The sequence below is a fragment of the Peromyscus leucopus genome, chromosome 9 (genome assembly GCF_004664715.2).
Source record: "Peromyscus leucopus breed LL Stock chromosome 9, UCI_PerLeu_2.1, whole genome shotgun sequence".
Lineage (NCBI taxonomy): Eukaryota > Metazoa > Chordata > Mammalia > Rodentia > Cricetidae > Peromyscus > Peromyscus leucopus.
This window is the reverse complement of record NC_051070.1, coordinates 66,090,695-66,114,166: the sequence shown is the minus strand read 5'-3', so window position 1 is coordinate 66,114,166 and position 23,472 is coordinate 66,090,695. Positions and strand designations below refer to the sequence as shown.

The 23,472-nt window shown below is 46.6% G+C and overlaps 1 protein-coding gene across 2 annotated transcripts in view; it reads right to left on the bottom strand.

Annotated features, from left to right (window-relative positions):
- Cryl1 (crystallin lambda 1) overlaps positions 1-23,472 on the bottom strand; it is a 114,707-nt gene that overhangs the window by 81,131 nt on the left and 10,104 nt on the right. For both annotated transcript variants that reach the window (XM_028870418.2, XM_037208498.1), the window contains one exon: positions 11,292-11,418. In XM_028870418.2, the coding sequence (XP_028726251.1) occupies positions 11,292-11,418 (127 nt within the window). The remainder of the gene's footprint in view (positions 1-11,291; positions 11,419-23,472) is intronic.

The following is a 23,472-nucleotide window of genomic DNA, read 5'->3' as shown; positions in this document are numbered from 1 at the left end:
GAAGTAAAACCTTGGAGTCCCACTTCTACCTGGGATGTGGAAAGCAGTTTATAAGTTACATTTTGTCATCAGTATGTATGTGTATGGAGAACATCCAGGCTTTGTTATCCTCCATAGCTTCAAGCATCCATCCTAAGTCTTGGAAATTGTCCGTGACAGCTACAGCAGAAGGATGCTGTGTCCCTGTTTTCTATGCCTTCATCTGTGATGGATTAAAGCTAGAGCTTTCATGATTTAGCTTTTTTCTTGACACATACTGATGACAAAATTTAACTTATAAAAACGATGCACAGCAAGAGATGAGCAACACTAAGTACAAACAGAGTATGTGTGCTAGTGTGATGATCCAGACACAGAGTGATGTTTACCTCAGAAAGCTCTTCCCTGGGGGGGGGGGGCTCCCAGGAAAGTTTGGGTGCAGCTGGAGGGCAAACAGAGCTTTCCTTGACTGCAAAAGTGTACAGGAGCCACATGGCTGCTGCTGTGGGAGACTTGTGAATTAGGGACATAAAGGTGCAGAGGCATTTGGAGCTCATGGCAGACTTCAAATAACTTTGAAAATAGGAAGATGCAGTTGATTTCTTAACCAGATAGATTGGACTTCATTCCTCAAACCAACAATCTAACGGGAAGAATCAGTGTCAGCATTCAGTGGGGAAATTACAGGAAAACACACTAAAAAGAAAGAAAACAGTCAGTGGAACTGGATCCATTGAAAATCTAGAGACTGGGATGTCAGAAGAGAGACAGATGCTGTAGTGAAATGTTGGATAAAAATGACAAAGAGATGCAAGGCAGCTGGTCCCTAAGATGGACACCGGTGACGCCTGTCTCCAGAAATCATGCCTTTGTACAGTCCCTGCTCACAGTGACTAGGTCTGCCCTGTGTGACCTACACAATGAGGGAGGACTGGTTCCATGACTTCTGAGACTCAGTCATGGAAACTGCAGTGTTTGCCAGCTGCTGTGAGATCACTCACCTGCTGGTCTATAGTGAAGACAGTAAGTGACCAATGAGAGTCCATGAGGAGGGGCGACAACCTCCATTCACAAACTTGGCAGAGATGAGAGGTCCATCTTGAAAGTGATGTCCCCAGGTCTGACTAAACCTTGGGCGACAGCAGCCCTGGCCAATATCAAGAGAGAACAAAGCCAGAGGCACTTTGCAAAGTATCTCCAATGTAAAATACATTTACCATTGCTTTAAGACAGCACAAAGTCTTCCAACTAATTGGGTACATGGCAATAAGTAACAGTCAGGCACACCACCAGACTCTACAGAAATGAGGAGCCAACAAGGGTGAAAAGAGGTAGAAATCACAGGAAGAGAGAGGAGGGGGGTATAGAGGGAGGAAGAGAAAATGCAGGACTCAAACCAATTTACCAATTTTCTAGACTTGTAGCTTAAGCACTTAGAAAAAGGAAAACAAATCAAATCCAAAATAAGCAAAAGGAAGGAAGTATAGTTGACGGAAGAATCAGTCCACTCTAAGGAAAAATCACTAGAGAGAAAAATAAATAAAACTGAACTAGTTCTTTGAAAAGATTTGTAAAACTGATAAGCCACTTGAGGGGAAAAAAGAAAGAGACTAACTATGGATATCAGGAATGGAGAAGAAACATGAACACAAACTTGAGACACCAAAAAGACAACAAGAATGTTACTAATAACTATGTTTCCATAAATTCAATTTTTGGATGACATGGGCAAATTCCTCTACAACTTCCAAAGTTATCCAGGCAGAAATAGGGAACCCACCACCCTGCATCTGCTAAAGAAACTAAGCCCATTGTTTAAAAGTTTACAACAAACTGATGGGAGTAGATGCAGAGACCTACAGCCAAGCATTAGGTGGAGCTGGGGGGTGGGGAGAAGAGGGGGAGGAAGGACTGTAGGGGACAGAGGGGTCGAGGACACTAGGAGAACACGGCCCACAGAATCAACTAAGCAGGGCTCCTAGGGGCTCACAGAGACTGAAATGACAATCATGGACCCTGCATGGGTCTGACCTAAGTCCTCTGCATATAGGTTATGGTTGTGTAGCTTGATGTTCTTGTGAGACTCCTAACAGTGAGAGTGGAGGATGTCTATGATTCTTTTGTCTGCTCTTGGGACCCTTTTCCCCCCAGTCAACCAACTGAGGCCCTTGAGATGGCTCTGCAGCTAAAAGCACTTCCTGCAAAGCCTGATTACCTGAGTTCAATCCTGAAAACCACATGGTAGAAGCAGACATCTAATTGCATGTGAGCATGTGCGTGTGTGTGTGTGTGTGTGTGTGTGTGTGTGTGTGTGTGAATTTATGGTATAAATAAATATTAACCAAATGAACCCAGAAAACATAAAAAAGGGTAATATATCATAACCAAGTAGGATTTATTCTAGGCATGCAAGGTTGGTTTGACATTCTAAAATAATCCAATAAAAATTCACCATATACACAAGGCCCTGGGTTTGTTCTCCAGAAACAGGGGGAGGGAGGAAAGAAAATACAGTAATAACATTAAAAAGAAAACCACACAGTTCTCTTAGTGAACAAAGAACGTGCATTTGACAAAATTCAGAGTTCAACATCCATTCATTATCAATACTCAACAAACTGGAATTAATGGGAATTTCCTCAACCCGATAGAGGCACCAAAAATAAATTTAAAAAGGAACTCTAACATCACAATTAGTCATGAAAAACACTTTCCCCCGTAATAAAAAACAAGATACAGCAGCATGGGTATCAGATCTTATACTCCTGATCAATACCACACGAGACAGTGTAATCGGCACATTAATAAGAGTCATAGCAATTGGAAAACTATTCAGACACATGTCTGCCTAAACAGAAAATCCTAAACCACTACCAAAATATTGCTAGAGATAATGGGTGAGTTCAGCAAGACCCCAGGACATTCAGGCTAATGAACGGAACAACTGGAAGGGGTCCTTTTTGACAGAGCTATTGAAATGGAACTAATATCACTAAGCACTTACAAACATATCTGACAAAATGCACGCAAAGTTGCTATTAAAATCTACAAAACACATGAGAGAATTTTTTTAAAAACTCAATAAACAGAGGGGTATACCATGTACATGGATTCCAAGGCCCAATCTTGCTGCCAGCCAGCTCCTCATACTAATCTATAGTCACTCGAACTCCAGGGGGATTTCTTTCCCCTTTTTTTTGGAGTTGGGTTGTGGGGTGGAATGGAGGAGTGCATGTGTGGGTGCTGGTACACATATGCAGTTCTCTGATGAATGTCAGATGCAGCCTCAAGTGTGGGTCACCAAGTGCCTTCCACCTTTTGTTTGACACAGGGTCTCTCACTGGCTTGGAACTTCACCACATAGACCAGGCTCGTTGGCCCTGGTGTTTCCAGGGATCCAACTGTCTATGTATGTACCCCAGGCTAGCTGGAACTAACAGTAATCCCCCTGCCTTAGCTCTCCAAATATTAGGATCATAGGCGTGTCCCGCCACACCCAACTGTAATGTTTGAGGTTTTTTGGGTGGAGTTAATTTTTTATATTTTTTTTATTATATGCATATGTGTTTGTCTAAATGCCTGTCACATGTGTGCCGGTGCCCGTGAGGCCGGAAGAGGACGTTGGTGCCTATGCAATTGGAGTTATAGGCAGTAGGTGCTGGGAACCGATGGAACTCAGAACTCAGGTCCTCTGGAAGCACAGCAGGAACTCTTAAGCTCTGGGCCACCTCTTCAGCCCGATGTATTTTTTTTTATCACATTGATTTATTTAGTGTGTGAGTGCACACTCTGGCATATGTGGAGATAGAGGACAACTTTCAGGAGACATTTCTTTCCTTCCACCATGTGGGTCCCAGGGACTGAACTAAGGCTTGTCAGGCTTGGTGGCAAGCCACATGCACCTTCACCTGCCCAGTCAGTCCCCATATTCTTTTCTTTTCTTCTAAATGGTTTCTGTCCATGACTGACTGGATCCATGGCTGTGGAACACACACAGTCAACAAAACTGTACTAAGCGCCCCTCCCCAAACTCAAGTTCTCAGATGAAACATGGGTTCCAGCCCCTCGGGCCTGTGTCGTTCACAGGCCAGCTGTGTAGACATCTGTCCCATGCACATGGTACTGAACACTGAGACAAGCACATTTTATCAGACGTGAATGATATCTTGCCTGTGTGTGGTAATGAATACCTGTCATCCCAGTGCTAGGCGACGGCAGGAGACTCAGACATTCAAGGCCAACCCTAGCTACAGATAGTTCCAGGCCAGCTTGGGCTACATGAGACCTTGTCACAAAACAAACAGACAAATAATAAATACAGCCTTAGTAAACCCGATTTCCTTTCTTAAACATTTAAGAGAGTTAAAGCTATACTCAGTGGTAGAATGCTTGCCTAGTAGGCACCAGACTCTGGATTCAATTCCCGGGCAGCAATGAAACAACAAAAAGCTATATTAAAAAAAAATATCTTAGCATATAAAACAAGTGTCACATGCCTAGTGTGACATGCCGCAGAGGACCTTGGAACTCCAATTTCAGGGCACGCCCCTGTGCCAGCTCAATGCTGCCATCCCAGCAGCCTCTGCCCCCCCCCTCACCCCCTCCCCCACAACCGCCTCCATCCCCACTGAAGCGACCATTGTGAGCCTCAGTGACTAAGACCAGGTCCAGTAAGCTGCTATTCTTTAAACCAACACAGACATTTCAAAATGCTGCTACTTAGGAGTGCGGCTTCCTGTAACTGACGCCCGTGTCTGGGAGTCCTTTCCAAATGACACCAGTACCTTTCCAAGCTGTAAAGAAAGGTGAGGTTCAGGTGCAAACTCCCAGCATCTGCAGGGACCATGTGACCGGGGCTTCTAGATTTCAGCCGTGGTCCTGCCTTTGGAAGCAAGCTCCATTTCAACCTTCTGAGTTAATAAGCCGTTCTCATGGCTCTGGCCAGCCACCTTGATCCCCAGGCGTCAATGGCAGAGATCAGATTATGCCTCCTCCAGTCGCTAATGAGCCTTAACGCTCTTCAGAGGGCGACGCTTTCAGACCGGCTTTTGAGACACAGCTTATTTTCCAGTACGGAGGACTTTCTTGCCAGGCAAGATTTGGTTTCAAAACTGCACTAAGTTCTAGAAATTCAAGTTTCTTTCTTGGAGGCTCCCGCATTTCAAGAGTGCTAGGAAACCTTCTCACCGGTACTCCTGTCCTCTGGGATTCAGGTAGACGATTATCTTGGGGGAGGAACGGAGCACACCTCACCGGAGCACACCTCACCGGGGCACACCTCACCGGGGCTTTGGCACAAGGACTAAGCAAATCCTGCAAGGGGACCGTTTGGGATTGAGGAGTTTGGGCAGGCAGGCTCCCTGGGTGCATCTGCTTATCCTGAAGCTCTGCCTCCCCTTCGGAACATTTCTCCAGAACAACAATTTTGACGAGACAGCCTGCTGGCACCCCATTTTTCTACAAGAAAACGGGAGTTGTGAGAATGGGTGCAGCTCCTGGGGTGGCTCTAGAGGGACAGGTGTAGCACACACCTGTGATGCCAGCTCCTTACAGCAAGAGGCAGGAAGGCCAGGAGTTCAAGGTCAGCCTCAGCTACACAGCATGTTTGAGGCGAGCCTGGGCCACATAAGATCCTGTCTTGAGGCAAAAACCGAAGGTCCAAGAGGTCTGTGGGTGCACCTCGGTGACAGAGCTATTTCCTAATTGTGTGAGGCCCTGGGGACAGGCACCAGGACCTTTTGAAGCTCTAGCTTTCTTGATATTCATAGATGGGAAATGAAGCTCAAACACCATACTTCTGTCTGAAACAGTCTTAAGGAAATTAAATATAGCAAGAGGTGGATTTGTTTTGGTATAATGGACCTGAGAAAACACTTAGTTCTCTGTGGCATATGTGTGTGTGCGTGTATAACACATAAATGCTTGTTTTTGAAATGGGATCTTGCTGGCCTCAAGTGTGCATGGATCCCCTGGCCTCTGCCTCCTAAATGGTACAATTATAGAAGTGACTCACCATATCCAGCCTTCTCCAAGTTGTATATTTAACATTCCTGGATATTAAAAACATTAACGTAGTCTTTAAAACGTGTAGCATACCATTACCTGGTTTTTCTACGGGGGTTTTGTTCATTCCTTTGCCTAGTAAACAAAGGTTGAAACATTGGGAGGTACTAATTATAGACATTGAGTTATTATCATTTGCCTGTTGTGGTGGCAGCAGGATCACAAGTTCAAGGGCAGCCTTTGCTATATAGCAAGGCCTGGTCTAAACAAGGACTTGAGCTGTAGCTCAGCAATGGAGACCTTGTGTCCTGTGGCTCAGCCGTGGAAAACTTGAGTACCATAAGCAGCACCCTGGTGTTTGATACCCAACACCACAAGGAAATAAGAATGTAAAAAATTAGTGTGTAAAGCGACTACAATTAGTGTGTAAAGCGACTACAAGCCAGGTGTAGTGATGCGTGCCTATAATCCTGGCTCTTGGGAGACTGAGGTAGGAGGATGTCCTTGGGTTCAAGGTCAGCCTGGGCCACCTTGAACCTGAATTCCAAGCTAACCTGAAATGAACTACAGAGTCAGAAAAGGGGTCATCTAGCAAATGGGATCATCATGTGACTTTCTTCCCACCTCCCCTTCTGATTAGTCACCTCTTCTGGCCATCCTCTGAAAGATTCTATCAGGATAGAAGTTACAGCCCAAACTCTGTTTCTAAGGGAAAACACGGAGTGTCCTGCTGATATCATCATCCTCGGCATGTTAGAGAGGTTAACTCATCTCATCTGAGGAGCCCTTGAGCTGGCATTAAAAGCCACCCTGAGTCACTCCTACCTCAACTGCTTTCTCCTCCGTGCCGCACCTGTGTCTCAGTCACACTAACCTTCTAGGACATAGACACTCATCTCCTCCATTCATCTCTTTCTGAACACACTCCCTACCCTGAGCCCCTTCAGCTCCCCATGACCCCCTTCCACTCTCCCAAACTCCACCTGTCAAATCCTATCTGCCTTAAACCTCCTGCACATTCTCTCCCTGTCTCTGAATTGCTGGAGACAGTTTCTCAGTGCAGTCTCTTACAGGAATTTAACCTAACAGGCCTGAATCACTCCTCTCAATTCTCCTTCCCTTCAATCCCAGCCTTGGTTGCTCCACATAACAGACAGAGCTCAACATAAACACATTTGTTACTTGGAAAACAGACGGACCCTAGTTATGGCGTCTGCTGCATAGGGGACACGGTCTCTTGCTCTGTACCATTTATTTGTTGTCAAAAATTGTACCCAAATTATACAATATACAAATTATTAAAATGACTATCATTTATGAAGCATTTCCTAGGTCAAGGACCTTATACAGTAGCATATGTCCCTTTAAGATTATCCCTTAATTGCTGGGTGGTGGTAGTGCACATCTTTAATCCCAGCACTCGGGAGTCAGAGGCAGGCAGATCTCTGTGAGTTCTAAGAAAAGCACCAAAGCTACACAGAGAAACCCTTTCTCGAAAAACCAAAAAAAATATATATATATATATATATATATATCCCTTAAAGGATTCACTTTATATCCAAGACACCACAATGCCTTCTTGCTATTGAAGATTTTTATTTAAAAAAAAATTTTTAGATGTATTTATTTTATTTTATTTTATTTTATGTACATGTGTATTTTTCTTGCATGTATGTATGCAGATCTGAAGAAGATGTCTGGTTCCCTGTACCTGGAGCTACCAATGGTTGTGAACCACTATGCGGTTGCTAGGAATTGAACCCACGTCCTCTGAAAGAGCAGCAAGTGATCTTAACTGCTGAGCCATCTCTCCAGCCCCATAAAGCACTGTATTAGATGGTTATGATAATTATCTGCTAGACTGTTTTTTTTTTTTTAAATAGGGAGAGAAGTCAAAGAAATCCACAGGCATGGTGGTACCTGCCTGTACCCCAGTGCTCAGCAGGCTGAGGCCAAGGACTATTCCTTGAGCCTTCAAATTGAAGGCCAGCCTGAAAAACACAGCAAGAAAGTTCTTGAACACAGGTATACTCATTATCCTAGAGCATGTCTTCACACCCACTAGGGCTGGGATATGCGTAAATAAGCTTTCTAAAAGCAACTTCAAAGGAAGCGACATGGCAGGCTGTCTCAGTGCAAAACCACACGTCCTGTGACAGAAGAAAAAGTAGCCTGCCTCGGTGTTCGAGAATTTATCCCGCTGGCTGTAGGATAAAATTTCTATCTCTGGGAAAGTGGATGTGCTGGGGAGGGATAAGACGGGCTCACAGGGTCCAGGCTAACCTAAAACTCACTATGTATCCAAGAATAACCTTGACCTACCCCTGCCCGCACCTCTCAAGTACAGAGAATACTACGCACGACCACACCAGGCTGGGGGTGAAATTTCATGGATGAATTCAAAAGCTCTGTCATGAGCATCTCTGAAGAAGCGAAACATCTCTGGGCACCTGGCTAGACAGACCCCAAGACATGACAGTACGCTGGAATGAGAGATGCCTGATGGGAGACAGGAACAAAACGCTTTGTGAGTGAGAAGCTGGAAAATCACAGCGGAGGCCACATATCCACATTTCAGATCTCACTCTATAACTAAATCATACGAACATGGAATTATAACATGGCAGTTCTGCTACTTAAGTAGATGTGGCTGAGCCTGCTTCAGCAGGTTCCAGGAATTCAACCAGCTTCAGACTGAAAATATGAAGGGGAAAAAGTGTGCCTCCTCTAAGTATATGCAGACTTTTCTCACCATTATCCCCTAAGCTGAACACCATACCCACTATTTACAGAGCACGGTTGTTGTGTTGGGTGTGAGGGGTCATTGAGATTATTTAAAGTTCACAGGAGGATGGAAACAGGGTCTATGCAAAGATGACACTGCTTTATTTTTTAAATTAAGAAAAAAAATTTTATTCATTTTATATACCAACCACAGATTCCCCTTCTCATCCCTCCTCCCTCTCCCCCTCCTCTGCCTAACTCCCCCACCCACCCACCCACTCCTCCTCCCCTCCTCCAAAAGGGTAAGTTCTCCCATGGTGGGGGGGGGGGCAGGGAGACAGCAAAGCCTGGTACATTCAGTTGAGGCAGAACCAAGACCCTCCCCACTTTTTATGGCACCTGTACAGCTTTGGATTTTACAGCTACAGGCACCTAGGCCGATGCCCTGGGGATGCTGATCGCTCTTACATCAATCAACCCCCAAAAGAAGTGATTTTTAATCCCGTCATTGAATAAGTAGAGCCTTGCCTTCCAGGAGAGTCACCTTAGACAGACTCCCAGATGGGAATCCTCACACCGCTCCAGAGTGAGGTTATCGTCCTCATACAAATGAGGAAGTGGCCGGGCGGTGGTGGCGCACGCCTTTAATCCCAGAACTCGGGAGGCAGAGGCAGGCGGATCTCTGTGAGTTCGAGGCCAGCCTGGGCTACCAAGTGAGTTCCAGGAAAGGCGCAAAGCTACACAGAGAAACCCGGTCTTGAAAAACCAAACCAAACAAACAAATGAGGAAGTGGAGCTTAAAAGTTAATGCATATACCAAAGATCCCCAGCCCCTGTCCCCAGGCCTGTCAGACTTGAGTGTGTTCTGAGTCACAGGCTGCAGGGAAGGCTCCCACCTGCCTGAATTGTTCTACCCCAGTCCCACCTCCCCCCCCCCATCCCCACCCCGCAATCCCAGTAATGAAGCGCACACTGGCTTCAAAGTTAAACCCACACAAAGAAGCTGCTCCGCCAAGACCAGACCCAGGTGGCTTCTGTGCTCTCCAGAAGCAAGCCCAGGGAGTTAATGTAGAAACGGGGCACCTGTGAGCTCACCCGGACACTCTCTGACCCCTCACGGGGCCCTGCATTTCATACGGCCTATACCATACCAAGAGACAGAGACGATCATGTGGTGCACATGCTGCAATCCCAGCATTCAGGACACTGGAGCAAAAGGACAGCTGCGAGTTCAAAGCCATCCTGGGCCACATGGCAAGTTCCAGGTCAGCCTTAGCTACACAGTCAGACTAGGTCTCAAAAAGGAAGATGGGGGAGGGGGGCGGCAGCGGCACGGGGGCAGGTGATGGGAAGAGAGAGGGAAAGAGAGGAAGAGAGGGAAGGGAGAGGAAGAGATCCCACCCTCCACTGGGTATATATCTCAAGCCCCCTGTGGATGCCCAAACCACGGATAGTCCAAACATTATTTATGTTGTCTTTCCTAAACATGCACATATATGATGCAGTTCAGTTTATTAAGTGAGAGGCTAACAGCAATAACTAACACTAAAGAGTCACATAACACACTGGATAAAGTGTTATGGGACTGTGCTGGCGGAGGGGGCAGCCTCGAGACAATGATATTTTTAGATTCTTATTGACCACAGGTAACTGAGACCGTGGGTGAGTTGGGCTGCTGTATTCGAGAAAGAGAAGAGCTGAGAACAGTCCTCTCGTCTCCACCCCACCACACGTTTGGTAGAGAAAGTGGAGAACTCAGAGCCACAGAGACAAGGAACCAACCTCCCGGGACAGGGTCCACAATGGAAGACAAGTGGCCTCTCTGGCTTCTCCACATTCTCAGTGTGTCCCCTTGGAACCACACAGACACTGAGGAGGCCTGGGAATAGCCTTTGATTTTTAAGTTAATTCATTCCAAGCTTATAGTAGAAAGTGACGTTTGCACTTAGGAGCAGGGACTGGTGGCAGGGTGGGCACGTGAGCTGGGGGGACAGTGGCCTGGAAAGCCCCAGCACCCGGACGCCAGACTCAGGCTGGAGCAACCACTGCCATTCTCCAGACAGATGAAAACCAAACAGTGCCCGTGAGAACTCTTTTTTGTTTTTTCTTTTAGTGAGATTATCTAAAATCCTAAATGCTAATGAAAGATTTTCTTTTAGGTGACTTCCTTCAACTTCCTGCTTACTAGAGTGAAAATGTGTCCATTTAAGAATGCAAAGCCAGACCTGGTGGTACTCACCTTTAAAGTCAGCACTCCTGCGACTGAACTCTGTATGCTCAAGGCTAGCCTGGTCTAAAGAGTGTCTCCGAGTGACAGAGCAAAATAAAATGGTGTTAGGAGTCCAGAAACCCTATTCTTCCTCAATATTCTGACAATTCTAAGACATCATCTTCATAGTTTGATGAGCATCTGAACGACGCATGTTTTAATGACCCTGTTTCCTGTCACACAGAACAAAATCCTAATCTTGAAGGTACAAAATGTCTGCACCTTCCATGGTGGAATCTCACCTGCTGGTGCTTCCAGAAAAACTAGAAGACAAACTCTGGCCTCTTCCAACCTGAGAGCCTCGGCTTTGACTCACCTGAATGTGCATGGCGCCCTCTACTGCTTCCGCTAGGTTACCGCAGCCGCTGATGAGAGACAGCTGCTGCTCAGCACTCAAGGAACCTTTCAGAGAACCGGACTGCTCCAGCAACTTCATCTCCTTCCTGCAAAGAGGCGGAGAACAGTCACCATGGCAACCAAAAACAAATGTAAAGACCAAGCTGGACAGACCCAGTGCAAAGTCATCACACCTTTTAGATGATACTATCAAAAAGGAAGGAGGAGGAAGAGGAAGGAGGATGGGGAGGAGAGAGAGAGAGAGAGAGAGAGAGAGAGAGAGAGAGAGAGAGAGAGAGAGAGAGAGAGAGAGATGTGACCCAGCTGTTTTTAACAATTGGAAACATTCTTTTTGGTGTCTGCGGGGAGAGAGGTTCGAATTTGTGCCTGTGTTGGGGCATGGAGAGGCATTCACATACATGTATGCAATATGTGTGGAGTCCGGGGATCAGCTTTGGATTCCACTTCTCAGGAGCCATTCACTGTTTTTGGAGACAAGGTCACTCACTGGGACCCAAGGCTCATGGATTCAGCTAGGCTGCCCAGCATCAAGCCCTAGGGATTCCAAGCATGCACCAGCATGCCAGAATTTTCCCATAAGAACTGAACTCAGGTCCTCATGCTTTACACAGCAAATACTTTTTTTTGTTTTTTTTTGTTTGTTTGTTTTGTTTTTGTTTTTTGTTTTTTTGTTTTTCGAGACAGGGTTTCTCTGTGTAGCTTTGCGCCTTTCCTAGGACTCACTTGGTAGCCCAGGCTGGCCTCGAACTCACAGAGATCCGCCTGGCTCTGCCTCCCGAGTGCTGGGATTAAAGGCGTGCGCCACCACCGCCCGGCAACAGCAAATACTTTATAAACATCACTATCTCCTTGGGCCCCAGAATCCAACCTTAAGGAGGTTCTGCACAGCCGTGTTCACAGCAGCGCTGTGGAAGCAATGGAAGGCTCTGCTGATTAATAGAAAATCAAATGGAGCATGTACATATGATAGAGTATTATTCATCCTTAAGGAGGTGGATAGATGAGTAAAATGTGTTCTAGCCAAAAGGAATACCATTCAAACTTTAAAAGGGAAGAAACTCTGGCACACACTGTGTGGCTGTTCTTAAAGACCTCATGCCAAGTGAAATCAGCCATTCACAAAAAGACAAACGCTGTGACAGGTCACATTTGGATACGGTACCAAGAGCAGTCAACTGGGAAAAGAAAGCAGGGGGGCGGTTCCCAGGGCTGAGAGTGTGGGGGAATGAGGAGTTAGCGATTCACGGTGCAGCTTCTTCTCTGCAGGATGGAGAGCCCGTGCCTCATGCACCGACTGCACTTGAAATGGTGAGATAACAGATGTTGTGACATGTCTTTTGTCCCATTTTGACATTTTTAATTGAGTTTTCTACCTTTAAAGTAAAGGGTGAAACTAACTCCATGGTGGGGTGTGGATATAACCAATGGTTCATTCTCACTCCCGGCTCAGTCCCCTGGCATGGAAGGGTCCGCTGAAAGCATCGTCTTAGCCGGGTGTAGTGGACCTCTGATCCCACCACTTGGAAAGCTGAGGCGGGGGGAACATGGGTGTATGAAACCAGACCACATCACTTAGTGAGACACCGCCCAAGAAAGAAAGAGTTGGGGGAGAGCCAGCGTCATGCCGTGTAACCTGTGCCGTCACACTGGGCACGTGCTGGGTGCGTGGGAAGCCCACGTTCTCGATTGTCTCACAAACTATGTTGCCAGCACTGCTCACAATGCAGGAGCACTGAGGGGGGGGGAGCGGACACATAACCACACCCAGCTGCCCAGGCACCACCTGTGGCCCCCAAAATACACTGCAGATTTTAACCAGCAATCAAATACCTTCTCATTCATTTCACATCATGGTTTTTACCTTCCGAAGAGCAAATACATCAAAGTGGTGCCCGTTTATAGAGTCCCACGTGATGTTCCGATACGGGTACACGTTGTCTAAGAGCCAAACCACAGCACATATCCATCTCACGTTTTGCAACCACTCAAAATCTCTTCTAGGTTTTTGAAAAATATAGTGTATATAGCACATGGGACACTTACTCTCCTCTCACTGCTCCTTGGTTCCCACTGCTCTCCTGCCCCTGCCCTTCCTCCCCCTCTTCACCAGACTCTGGCTAAGTACCATTCTACTCTCAACATGTGAGCAAGGTCACATGTGGCACCTCCTTCTGTAACCATGTTTATCTTTGATCCACTGATGACCTTGAACCCAAAGCCAGCAGGAGCACACTGCAGGGGAGCTAGCCAGGTCTCTGAGAATGTGAGGGACACATGCCGCGTGTGTATCTCAGGAAGAGGGTGGCAGACAAGAGCTTACACAGGGTTCAAGCATTCCCTGGGCAATCCCGAGGGAGCCTCTGGAAGTGGGCTCTCCATGTGAGATGCCATCAGAAAGCGGTACAGCTAAGGATTGCATTCCTTGACATCTCACATGTGGATGGCCGGACCTATGTCAAAGCTGTGTGGGCAAAGGGGCAACAGGCACCTCTTTCCACCAACAGAGGGGCACTGGGCATCTGTGGGGCCCTCATTATCTTCAGGGCACCCCTGTGACCTTGCTTTGTCTATAACTGAACACAGTTAGCCTTGCTCTGTCTTGATCTGGACTGGTGGCCTTGAGTAGAACACGAAGGCACAGTTCTGAGTGCTAGGCAGTCCCACGGCGTGGGGGCTGGAAATTAAAACAAAAAAAGATGTGCCAAGATAGAAATAAACTTCCATAGTATCTCTAACCAAAAGAATTGCCGTGTGATGATGAATCTACTTTGTCAACTTGACAAGATTTAGAATCACCCAGTCGGCACACTTCTGGGCAGGTCCATGAGGACGTGTCTGGAAAAGTTTAACCGAGGAGGGAAGACCCAAATTGGAGCAGCGCCATCCCATGGGCTGGAGGCCCAGACTGAAGGAGAAAAGAAGATAGCCGGGGGCATCTTCTCCTCGCTTCATGACTGGGACTCATGTGGCCAAGTGTCTCACACCCCTGCTGCCGTGCCTTCCATCATGGTGCACTGCATCTTTTCTTTTCAAGACAGGTTTCTCTGTATATCCCTGGCTGTCCTGGAACTCGCTCTGTAGCCCAGGATGACCTCAAACTCAGAGATCCATCTGCCTCCACGTGCTGGAATTACAGGAGTGCACCACTGCTGCCTGGCTATGTATCTTTTCTTAAACTGTAAGGCAAATAACCCCTTGTGGTATTGTATTCCCCCAAATATTGTGCATGCAAATAAACTTATCTGGGGTCAGAGACAGAGCAGCCACAATATTAAACATAAAGGATAGGCAGTGGTAGCACACGCCTTTAATCCTAGCATTCCAGAGGCAGAAATCCATGTGTTCAAGGATACAGACAGGCATGGTGACTCATCACGCCTTTAATCCCAGAAAGCAAGCCTTTAATCCCAGGGAGTGGTGGTAGAAAGCAAAAAGGTATATAAGGCGTGAGGACCAGAAACTAGAAGCATTCAGTCTGGTTAAGCATTTGGCTGGTTAAGCATTCAGGCTTTTGAGCAGCAATTCAGCTGAGACCCATTCTGGATGAGGACTCAGAGGCCTCCAGTCTGAGGAAGCAAGACCAGCTGAGGATCCAGCGAGGTGAGGTAGATGTGGCTTGTTCTGGCTCTCTGATCTTCCAGTGTTCACCCCAATAACTGGCCTCAGGTTTGATCTTATTAATAAGAACTTTTAAGATTCATGCTACAAACCCTTCCAGCTGATTTGCTTTTTCAAGTATTTTATCAGAGTAACAAGAAAAAGATACACTAATACACTTCGGAAAACAACCCTGAGATCGCCATGGGCCAGACAGTGCATGGGTCTCTTCTGATACAGGCAGAAAAGGGTACCAGCAGATTGTCACCAGACATGGGAATTGAACTTTTTTTTAATTCAGGGCCTCCCTGTTTGGCTTAGACTGGCCTTGAACTCATGATCCTCCTGCCTCAACCTCCTGAGTGCTAAAAATCACAGGCATATGCCACCACATCCAATTTTGGCCTCATTTTCTCCTCATTGTTTTCTTCTCTGTTTTAATGGTCTCAAAAATCCTATGACAGATTTTCTTTGCAGGTGTGTGTGTGTGTGTGTGTGTGTGTGTGTGTGTGTGTGTGTGTGCGCGCGCGCCAAGCTGTTTCCATTAAAAAGTACTTGTTTTTAACAGTACTCTATCTAACACACTTGCCACCAACGAAGTGTGCTGGTAAGTGTGCTGGCAATATACCTATTCTACCACTAGATGTCAGGCTAATGTTATGATGTAGAATAAAAACACTTGGATGCCAACCCTGGGGTGTGTTAAGGATGTTCCTGAGATGCATAGCATAGCAAATTGCATAGAAAATTTGAGGCCTGTCTGGGACACAATAGACTGTTTCAAAACATAAAAACTTAGAAGGGAAAAAGTATGCAAACAATTAATCACTATAAGGTAAAATAAGGTTTTTTTTTTAAACTGTAAAAACAAATTTTTTAATTTACATTTATTTACTCATTCATTTGGGGGGTTTGTGTGTACGTCTGTGTGTCTGTGTGTGTACTAACACATGTGGATTTGTATGTACTTGTGAGAGCATATATGTGCCACAGCACATGTATGCCCCATCAGGTCATATACAGGTCCGAAGACAGCTTCCAGAAATGTCCTCCTTCCACCCTGAGGGTCCCGGGAATCAAACTCAGGTGGTCAGGCTCCATGGCACCTTTACCCACTCAGCCATTTCACTCGTCTCTTATTTCTAGTTTAGATGTTGTATTAAAAATCAGCAACTAGAGCCAGGCAGTGGTGGCACACACCTTTAATCCCAGCACTCGGGAGGCAGAGGCAGGCGGATCTCTGGGATCTCTGTGCGTTCTAGGCCAGCCTGGTCTACAGAGTGAGATCCAGGACAGCCAGGGATACACAGAGAAACCTTGTCTTAAAAAAAAAAAAAAAAAAAAAAAAAAAAAAAAAAAAAAAAACAGAAGAAAAAATAATAAAAACAAAAACAAAAACAAAAATCCAGCAACTAGGGACTAAGCCTAATGGCTCTTGCCTTTAATACCAGCCTTCAGAAGGCAGACGTGGGCAGACCTCTGTGAGTCTAAGCCAGCCTGTCTACAAGGTGACACTTTTCTCAAAATATGAAAACAAACAAACAAAAAACAGCCAAAAGTACCTGTCTAAACTTTGGTGAGGACAAAGGGGAACTGGAGCCCTGGCCCGCTGATCAGTAGGAACAGATGTGGTACAGTTGCAATGGACATGACCATCCCTTGAAAATGAAAAGCAAGAGGCACACCAAACTTCCTCTGACAGCACAGTGCTTTTCAAAACCTTGACAGCCTTCAACCAAAGACTATCTGGAGTTTGCCCGGGGCCTTCCACCAAGTAGCCACACCTGCTACCCAGCCAGCCAGCCAGCCAGCCAGCCAGTCTGTCTGTCCTGAGAATCTGAAACCCTCTCAGTGAGGCATCTAAGCTTGAATGGACTGCAAAGAGACAGAAAAGAGCCTCCAGCTGTCCACAGGAAGCCCACGGGTCTGACTGGTGAGAGCGCCCTGTCCCCCCACCTCCTCTCCTCTGCTTTCTTGGGCTCTGAGGCTGGTGGCAACTCTGGAACTTGGAGGCCAGGAATATAAAAAGAGAAGCCCAGTTAAGTCTTAGGACAACCAATTTTACCAAAATTTACAGGGTAGTATCGAGTGCCAGCCCCGTCACGAAAGTGGCCCCGTGGCTGCCTGCTCGTCAGTCAGACACATGGGGAGACCGCTGCAGTTTGGAGGGGTCCCCCGAGGTCTGTGTGCTGGAAGATTCAAATAGTGCTCAAAGGTGGTGGGATGGCCTAGTGGGAGGTGAGGTCAGAAGCAAAGAGTGAAGAGTACAGGTTTCACAGCAGGAAGCCAGTTTGTGGGAGAGTATGTTGTTATAAAAAGAGCAAGTCCACCCCTCCCAGGTTTCTGTCTTTCTGAGTGGCACACACATACACACACCATGCCCAAGTCTTCCCACTGTGTGACGCCATTTGTGATGTAGCCAAAAGACATTCCCAGACAGAGCCTGAATGGAGCTGCCCAGCATCAGATCTTCAGCTCTAAGACTGTGAGATACTGAGTCTCTCCTCTTTATGAAATAGGCAGTCTCTAATGTTTTGTTACAGCAATGTGAATCAAAATGGTGAGGCAAGCGTCCCATCATTCCTTTTGAAATTCATTTTAAAACCTGATTGTCTAGGGCTGGAGAGATGGCTCAGAGGTTAAGAGCACTGACTACTCTTCCAGAGGTCCTGAGTTCAATTCCCAGGACCCACATGGTGGCTCATAACCATCTGTAATGAGATCTGGCGCCCTCTTCTGTGTACATAAGTAAATAAATCTTAAAAAAAAAAAAAATATTAACAAAAAAAAACTGATTTTATAATTCTCGTGTATGTATGAATGCAGAGGTAGGGGTGTTTGTGTGTGTGTGTGTGTGTGTGTGTGTGTGTGTGTGTACATGCCTCTCCCTATGAAGGCCAGAGAAGATGTCAGGCACTCTTCTCTCTTTCTGCCGTATTTCTTCGAGGCAGGGTCTGGAGCTCCCATTTTTAGCTAGGCCGGCAAGCCCCCGAAATTCTGTCTCTATGCCACCATGGTGCTAAGGCAGCAGACGTGGGCAAGAACATGTTCTCGGTGCTTGTTCTAGGGGTGCTAAGATTCAAAGTCAGGCTGTGGCGACTGGGCAGCAAGCACTCTTAACCATCCATCCATCTCTCTGGCCCCAAGTCACAATTGGTTTTTTTCTTTTGAGACGGTGGCTTTCTATGTAGCCCTGGCTGTCCTGGGCTTGTTATGTACACCAGGATAACTTCGTACTCAGAGATCTACCTTCCTCTACCTCCCAGGGGCTGGGATTAAAGGTGTGCACCAGCAGGCCAGGCCCAAGTCAGGCTATTCTCGAGCCCACATCTCTAGTGCCGTCTAAGCGTGCACAGTCCTCTCCTCCTGTCAGCATGCTCCTCTCCAAGCACACAGCGTGGAACAGCAGCAGCTGGCCTCAGAACGCTCAGGCACAGTCACCTGCAGCCCCACTGACGACAGCAAGTCACAGTCTTCAGGCTCCCCCCAACTTTTCAGATGTCCAGTCCCCACAGGTCACTGCTGCAAATCAGATCAACTAAGGCTATTGCTGCTTGGGAAGAAAAGCAAACAAAGGAAGTGAGGCAATTGCCTGAACTGTCACGATGGCAGCCAAGAAAGGACGGAATCTGTGAACACCCAGATAACTGGGGTGGAATGACCCAGCTGAATCCACAACCCGAGACTGTGGGCCGGAAACCACCAGGCTGATTACTCCTGGGCCCGCACCCTGTGCGCCCTGCTGGGTCATGAGACCGCATCTGCCTCTCCACTTACATTTTATTTACTTATTCATCACTAAAATTAGATATATCATCCCTCCATGAATACATCTATGATGTCTGACATTTATACTTTTTAAAACATATATTTACTTTATACTATATTTACTCTTATTATGTTCTCTGATAATATATTTTATTATGTTTTCTGTGTGTAGCCAATCTACAGAAAAATAGTAATTTTTTCTTCCACATGATATTTTCTCTGCTTCCTTGAGATTTTACCTCCAAAGCCTATGTTCAAATTTCTCCCTTCCAAACACTCACCAACAGTATGCTAGAACCACCAACTCCCCGGTGGTCTCAACACACTCCTCTGAACTGACCCGTCTCCCCCAACTGGGAAGTAGCACTTGAGGCTTTGCCGGCATATGGTGCATATGGGCAACAGACTGAATGCCAAAATAGACACTCTGCAACAAATGGCTGGGGCTATGCTCTCCCTGTCACCCATCTGTGACACAGATTAGGGCAGTGAAAGTTCCCCTGGCAGAGCAAGGCCACCAGTCCCCAGGCCTTGAAGTCAGTGGTGGTTGCTGACTGCAGAAGCCCAGTCAAGGCAGGCATACTAGTTCCCACGTGTCCTGTCACGGTCCCTGGGTGTGCCATCTTGGTGGGGCTCTCTAACATGGAGGCTGCTGGTCTAAGCTGCGTCCCTCCTCTGTCTAGCAGATGGTGCGGGGTAGTGCTAGGAAGTCATAGTGGACAACTGGGAGGAGAGGTTTCCCCACCAAAAGCGGCAGCATCCCGACGCACAGTGCCTTCCCGGTTTCTGCTGAGTCACCGTTGGACTGCCCCACTGGCCAGTCCGCATGGCCTGGCCCAAGTCCAAGGTCAGAGTAGAAAGCTACCTGGTGCTGGGTTGATGCACGCATCTGTAATTTCAGGGCCTGCTAGGTTGACACATACTTGTAATTCCAGGGCTTAGGAGGCAGAGACCACCCTGGGCTACACAAGGAGTATGTGCCTCGAAATAAAACAAAAAGTATATTGCAGAGGGGCCAACAGAGGATTCTTGTCTCACATGCAGGAGCCCCCAGGTTCAATCCTGTGGGGGGGGGGGTGTCGACAGACAGGACAATAATTTATGGCCATTTTGTGGTCCACCATTCTAATGAGTGGTTTGTGGTGGTGGTGGTGTTTTATTTTGTTTTGTGACAGTGTCTCATGACCTCAAACTCCTGACCCTCCTGCCTCCACCTCCCAGGTGCTAGGATTACAGGCACGGACCATCACACCTCACCCACTATTCCAGCTGTTCTAGCCTAAGGTGTGTGGGAAAACTAAAAGTTCCCAAGCAGAAGAACAGACGAATCCAGAGGAATGCAGGTGGACACAGTTTAAGATGAAGTTTAGGCTCAGGCAGAAAGGAGGCTGGAAAAGTTAAAAACAAGGGATCGGGTCACCTGCAGGGCATGAGTTCAGAAAAAAACGTCAGGAGCCAGAGGACAGGACAGCTGCCAGTTTCAGAGATCACTTCCCGTGGTTTATTAACTCCCGATCTCTATAAAAAAGCTGACACATTTGCAGAGGGCAATGAGTCCCAGCGACCACAGAGAGTAGAAAAAGGTAGATGACAAATGAGATGTCACCCAAAGACAGTGGTCACAGCCGAGGACGTGAGCCACACAAGACAGCGTGTTCATACCTGGGGAGGGGTGGGCAGTCAAATGACGACCCATGGCCTGAGGACTTGGAGAAATGCAACAAGCTGCAAATCCTGAGAAATAATGCACTCAGATCCACAGGCGGCTTTGTTTGGCACCATGCTTACTGGGTTTCAGTTTATCTTCTTAACGTGTTCTTAGAGCCGTCACTCTGAAGAGCTGGAGACCTAACACCTACCGAGCTCAGAGCAGAACAAAGGCGAAGCAGGCAGGCACAGGCAAGGCCTCTCCCCGTGAGATATCCTCCACCTGAGACGGTGACAGGCTTCTCACTGTGCCTCCCTGCTAGGAAAAGATCAGTCTTGGATGACATTTTTTTCCCCATGCTCTAAGAGCTCCTGTCACATAGTATGGGTTATGATAATAACTTTTTTAATGTCTTGGTTTTTTATTTTATTTTATTTTATTTTATTTTATTGAGCCAGGGTTTCATTCTGTGGCCCAGCCTAACCTGGAATTTACCATAATCCTCCTGCCTCAGCTTCCAAATTCTGGGATTACAGATGTGAGTCACTCACTATGCCTAGCTTCTAATGTCATAATATTAAAAAAATATATATATATCAAACTTCTCCTATTCTATATTTGTTTTTACACTTTTCACATCAATATGAACTATTTCTACTATTTAAGATTAGTTACCAAAAAAGGCAGTGAATACCTGTAATCTCAGGACTTTGTGGGAAGAGACAAGAAGGTTGTGAATTCTAGGCTAGCCTGGGCTACATAGCAAATTTAAGGCCATAAACAGATAATCATAAACAGATACCATCTCTGAAAATACAGAAGGGGCATGTAGCTCAGGGGCACTAGCCTAGGGTCAATGTAACATACAAGGGATTTCTAAGACTGTCTAAAATAGATTTTGTGTGTGTGTCTGTGTCTGTGTGTGTGTGCGTGCGCGCGCATGGTGCCTAAAGAGGCCAGAAGAGGGTTGTGTGCCCTGAGCTATAATTACATGCAGTTGTCAGCTGTCTGAGATGGTCATTCTCAACACAGGCATTCTTCAAGAGCAGCAAGTACTCTTAACCACCGAGCCAGCTCACAGGATGTTTCCTGCTGTAAAAAATTTCAGAAGAATCAGAATAAAGCCAGGCCCGGTAGCACACTCCTGTGATCCCAGCATCTGGGGACTAGGGGTAGGAAAATCAGAAGTTCAAGGCCATCCATGGCTACATATATAATTCAGGGCCAGCCTGGGCTACTGAGACCCTTGTCTCAACAAACACACAAAGAATCAGAATGTGGAGAGTAAGTAAGTAAACAAATGACTGAGGGAGGGGGAATCTATGAAAAATACCAGAACCCAAAAAGCAAGCAAGAAAATAAGTATCACCAGGAGAGTTCTCTTTTGAGGATCTCGGAAGCTGGGCATCTTGTCTTACATCTGCAGTCGGGAGTGGGGGTGAGGGATCTTAGGAGGAGAACTGTCCCAAGTTTGAGGCAAGCCTGGGCTACATGATGAGTCCTAGGTCCTGCTGAGACCTACTGAGACCTAGAACCCATTATATTCCAGGCTCTGAGACACAACGTGTCGTCTGGAGTGGCTGGCACAGAGCTTGTGTGACACTGATACATTCAGAAGACTGAAAACAAAATGCACAGCTTGAACCTACTAGTGCCCCTGCCTAGAGCAGTGGGCACTCCCCACAAAACTGGTAGGTAAATGCCAGGGGCCATGAGAACCCTAATCTGTCATTTCACAGCAGCAATCCCCGTGCATTAGCTTCTGGCAGCTTCGGTTACTTGAGGCCAACACTAGGACAGTTCTGAAGTTCATGTCACTCAGCTCCGGGGCCACCAACCACAAACACCAGAAAACCAGTGACAAGTCTAGGTCTGCTGAAAAGCTGTCACCATCCAAGGGTACAATGCCAAGGCGTGTAACCACCCCGTCAGGGAGGGAGGTATTATAAGACAGACACAAGCGCTTCTCCACTCAGCAATCAGACTTTGAGACAACGGATCTCCAAAAATTGAAATTTCCCTGGGAACCTCATGCTGAGGGAAAGAAAAGACTGAAGTCCTGGTACCAACTCAAGGAGGAACTTGGCTCCTTTGAAGTGACTTTATGATTCTACTAGCTCACCAAGCCACCTTGTGGGACCAGAAGCTAGATGATAAAGGCTCAGTGATGGGCAGGACCACACCTTGACCAGGACTGCTCAGTTATGCATAACACTTGCCCTCAGTTTAAACTAAGCCTTGTTTTAGGATCCCCAAAAACAGACTTGGGGGGGTCACTACACTATTTGTTCCTCTTTCCCATATGGCCACATTGATTAAATCTCCTTCCTCTGCTTTCCACTGTAACTTGTGTCTGTAATTGGTGTGCTATGATGCATTACTGAGCCTAGCTTGTTGGGCAGCCAGAGCCCAGGCTTTGACCCTAAAACCTCTGGCAATGGATGCTTTGGCCAGCTACCATTTCCAAAGCAAGGTCTGCAAAGCTCTTACATAAACTACTCATGTGGGACTAGAAGATGACTTTGACAAAGGATTACTGTTCCTCCCATCTTCGGGATCTGCACCCCCAGGTTCAGCCAATGGCAGGTGGAAAATAATCATCAAGAAAATGTTTTTCATCTCTATGGAACATGCACAGACTGTTTTCCTGTCATTGTCCCTAAAGTATGCAGCACAACTACTTCCATAACATTTGCATTGCACTGGGAGGAATGAGCCACCTGGAGATTGTGGAAAGACACCGGGGATGAGCAGACTCGATACAGATGCTATGCCACATTCCTACAGGCAACTTGGCATCTGTAGATTCTGGTGAGGGATCCAACTGATATACTGTGACTAATTCCTTTAAATCTTCTCTGAAAACTTCCACTCCCAGAAATATGGTAGACCAGAGTTTCTGAGGAGTCACTTTACAAAATCTTTACATGGGATTCTGAGTTAGAATAATTACTGTGCACCAGGAAGTCACAGCAAATGAAAATCTTTAAGGCTTACCCGTTAGCCAAAAACATGTATTTAATGGAAGGAAAGAAACTGGGTCTACTTTTGGTAGAGCATATGCTTACACGTACAAGGCCCTGGGTTCGATCCTCAGCAAGATCCGAAGAAAGGACTGGAATATACA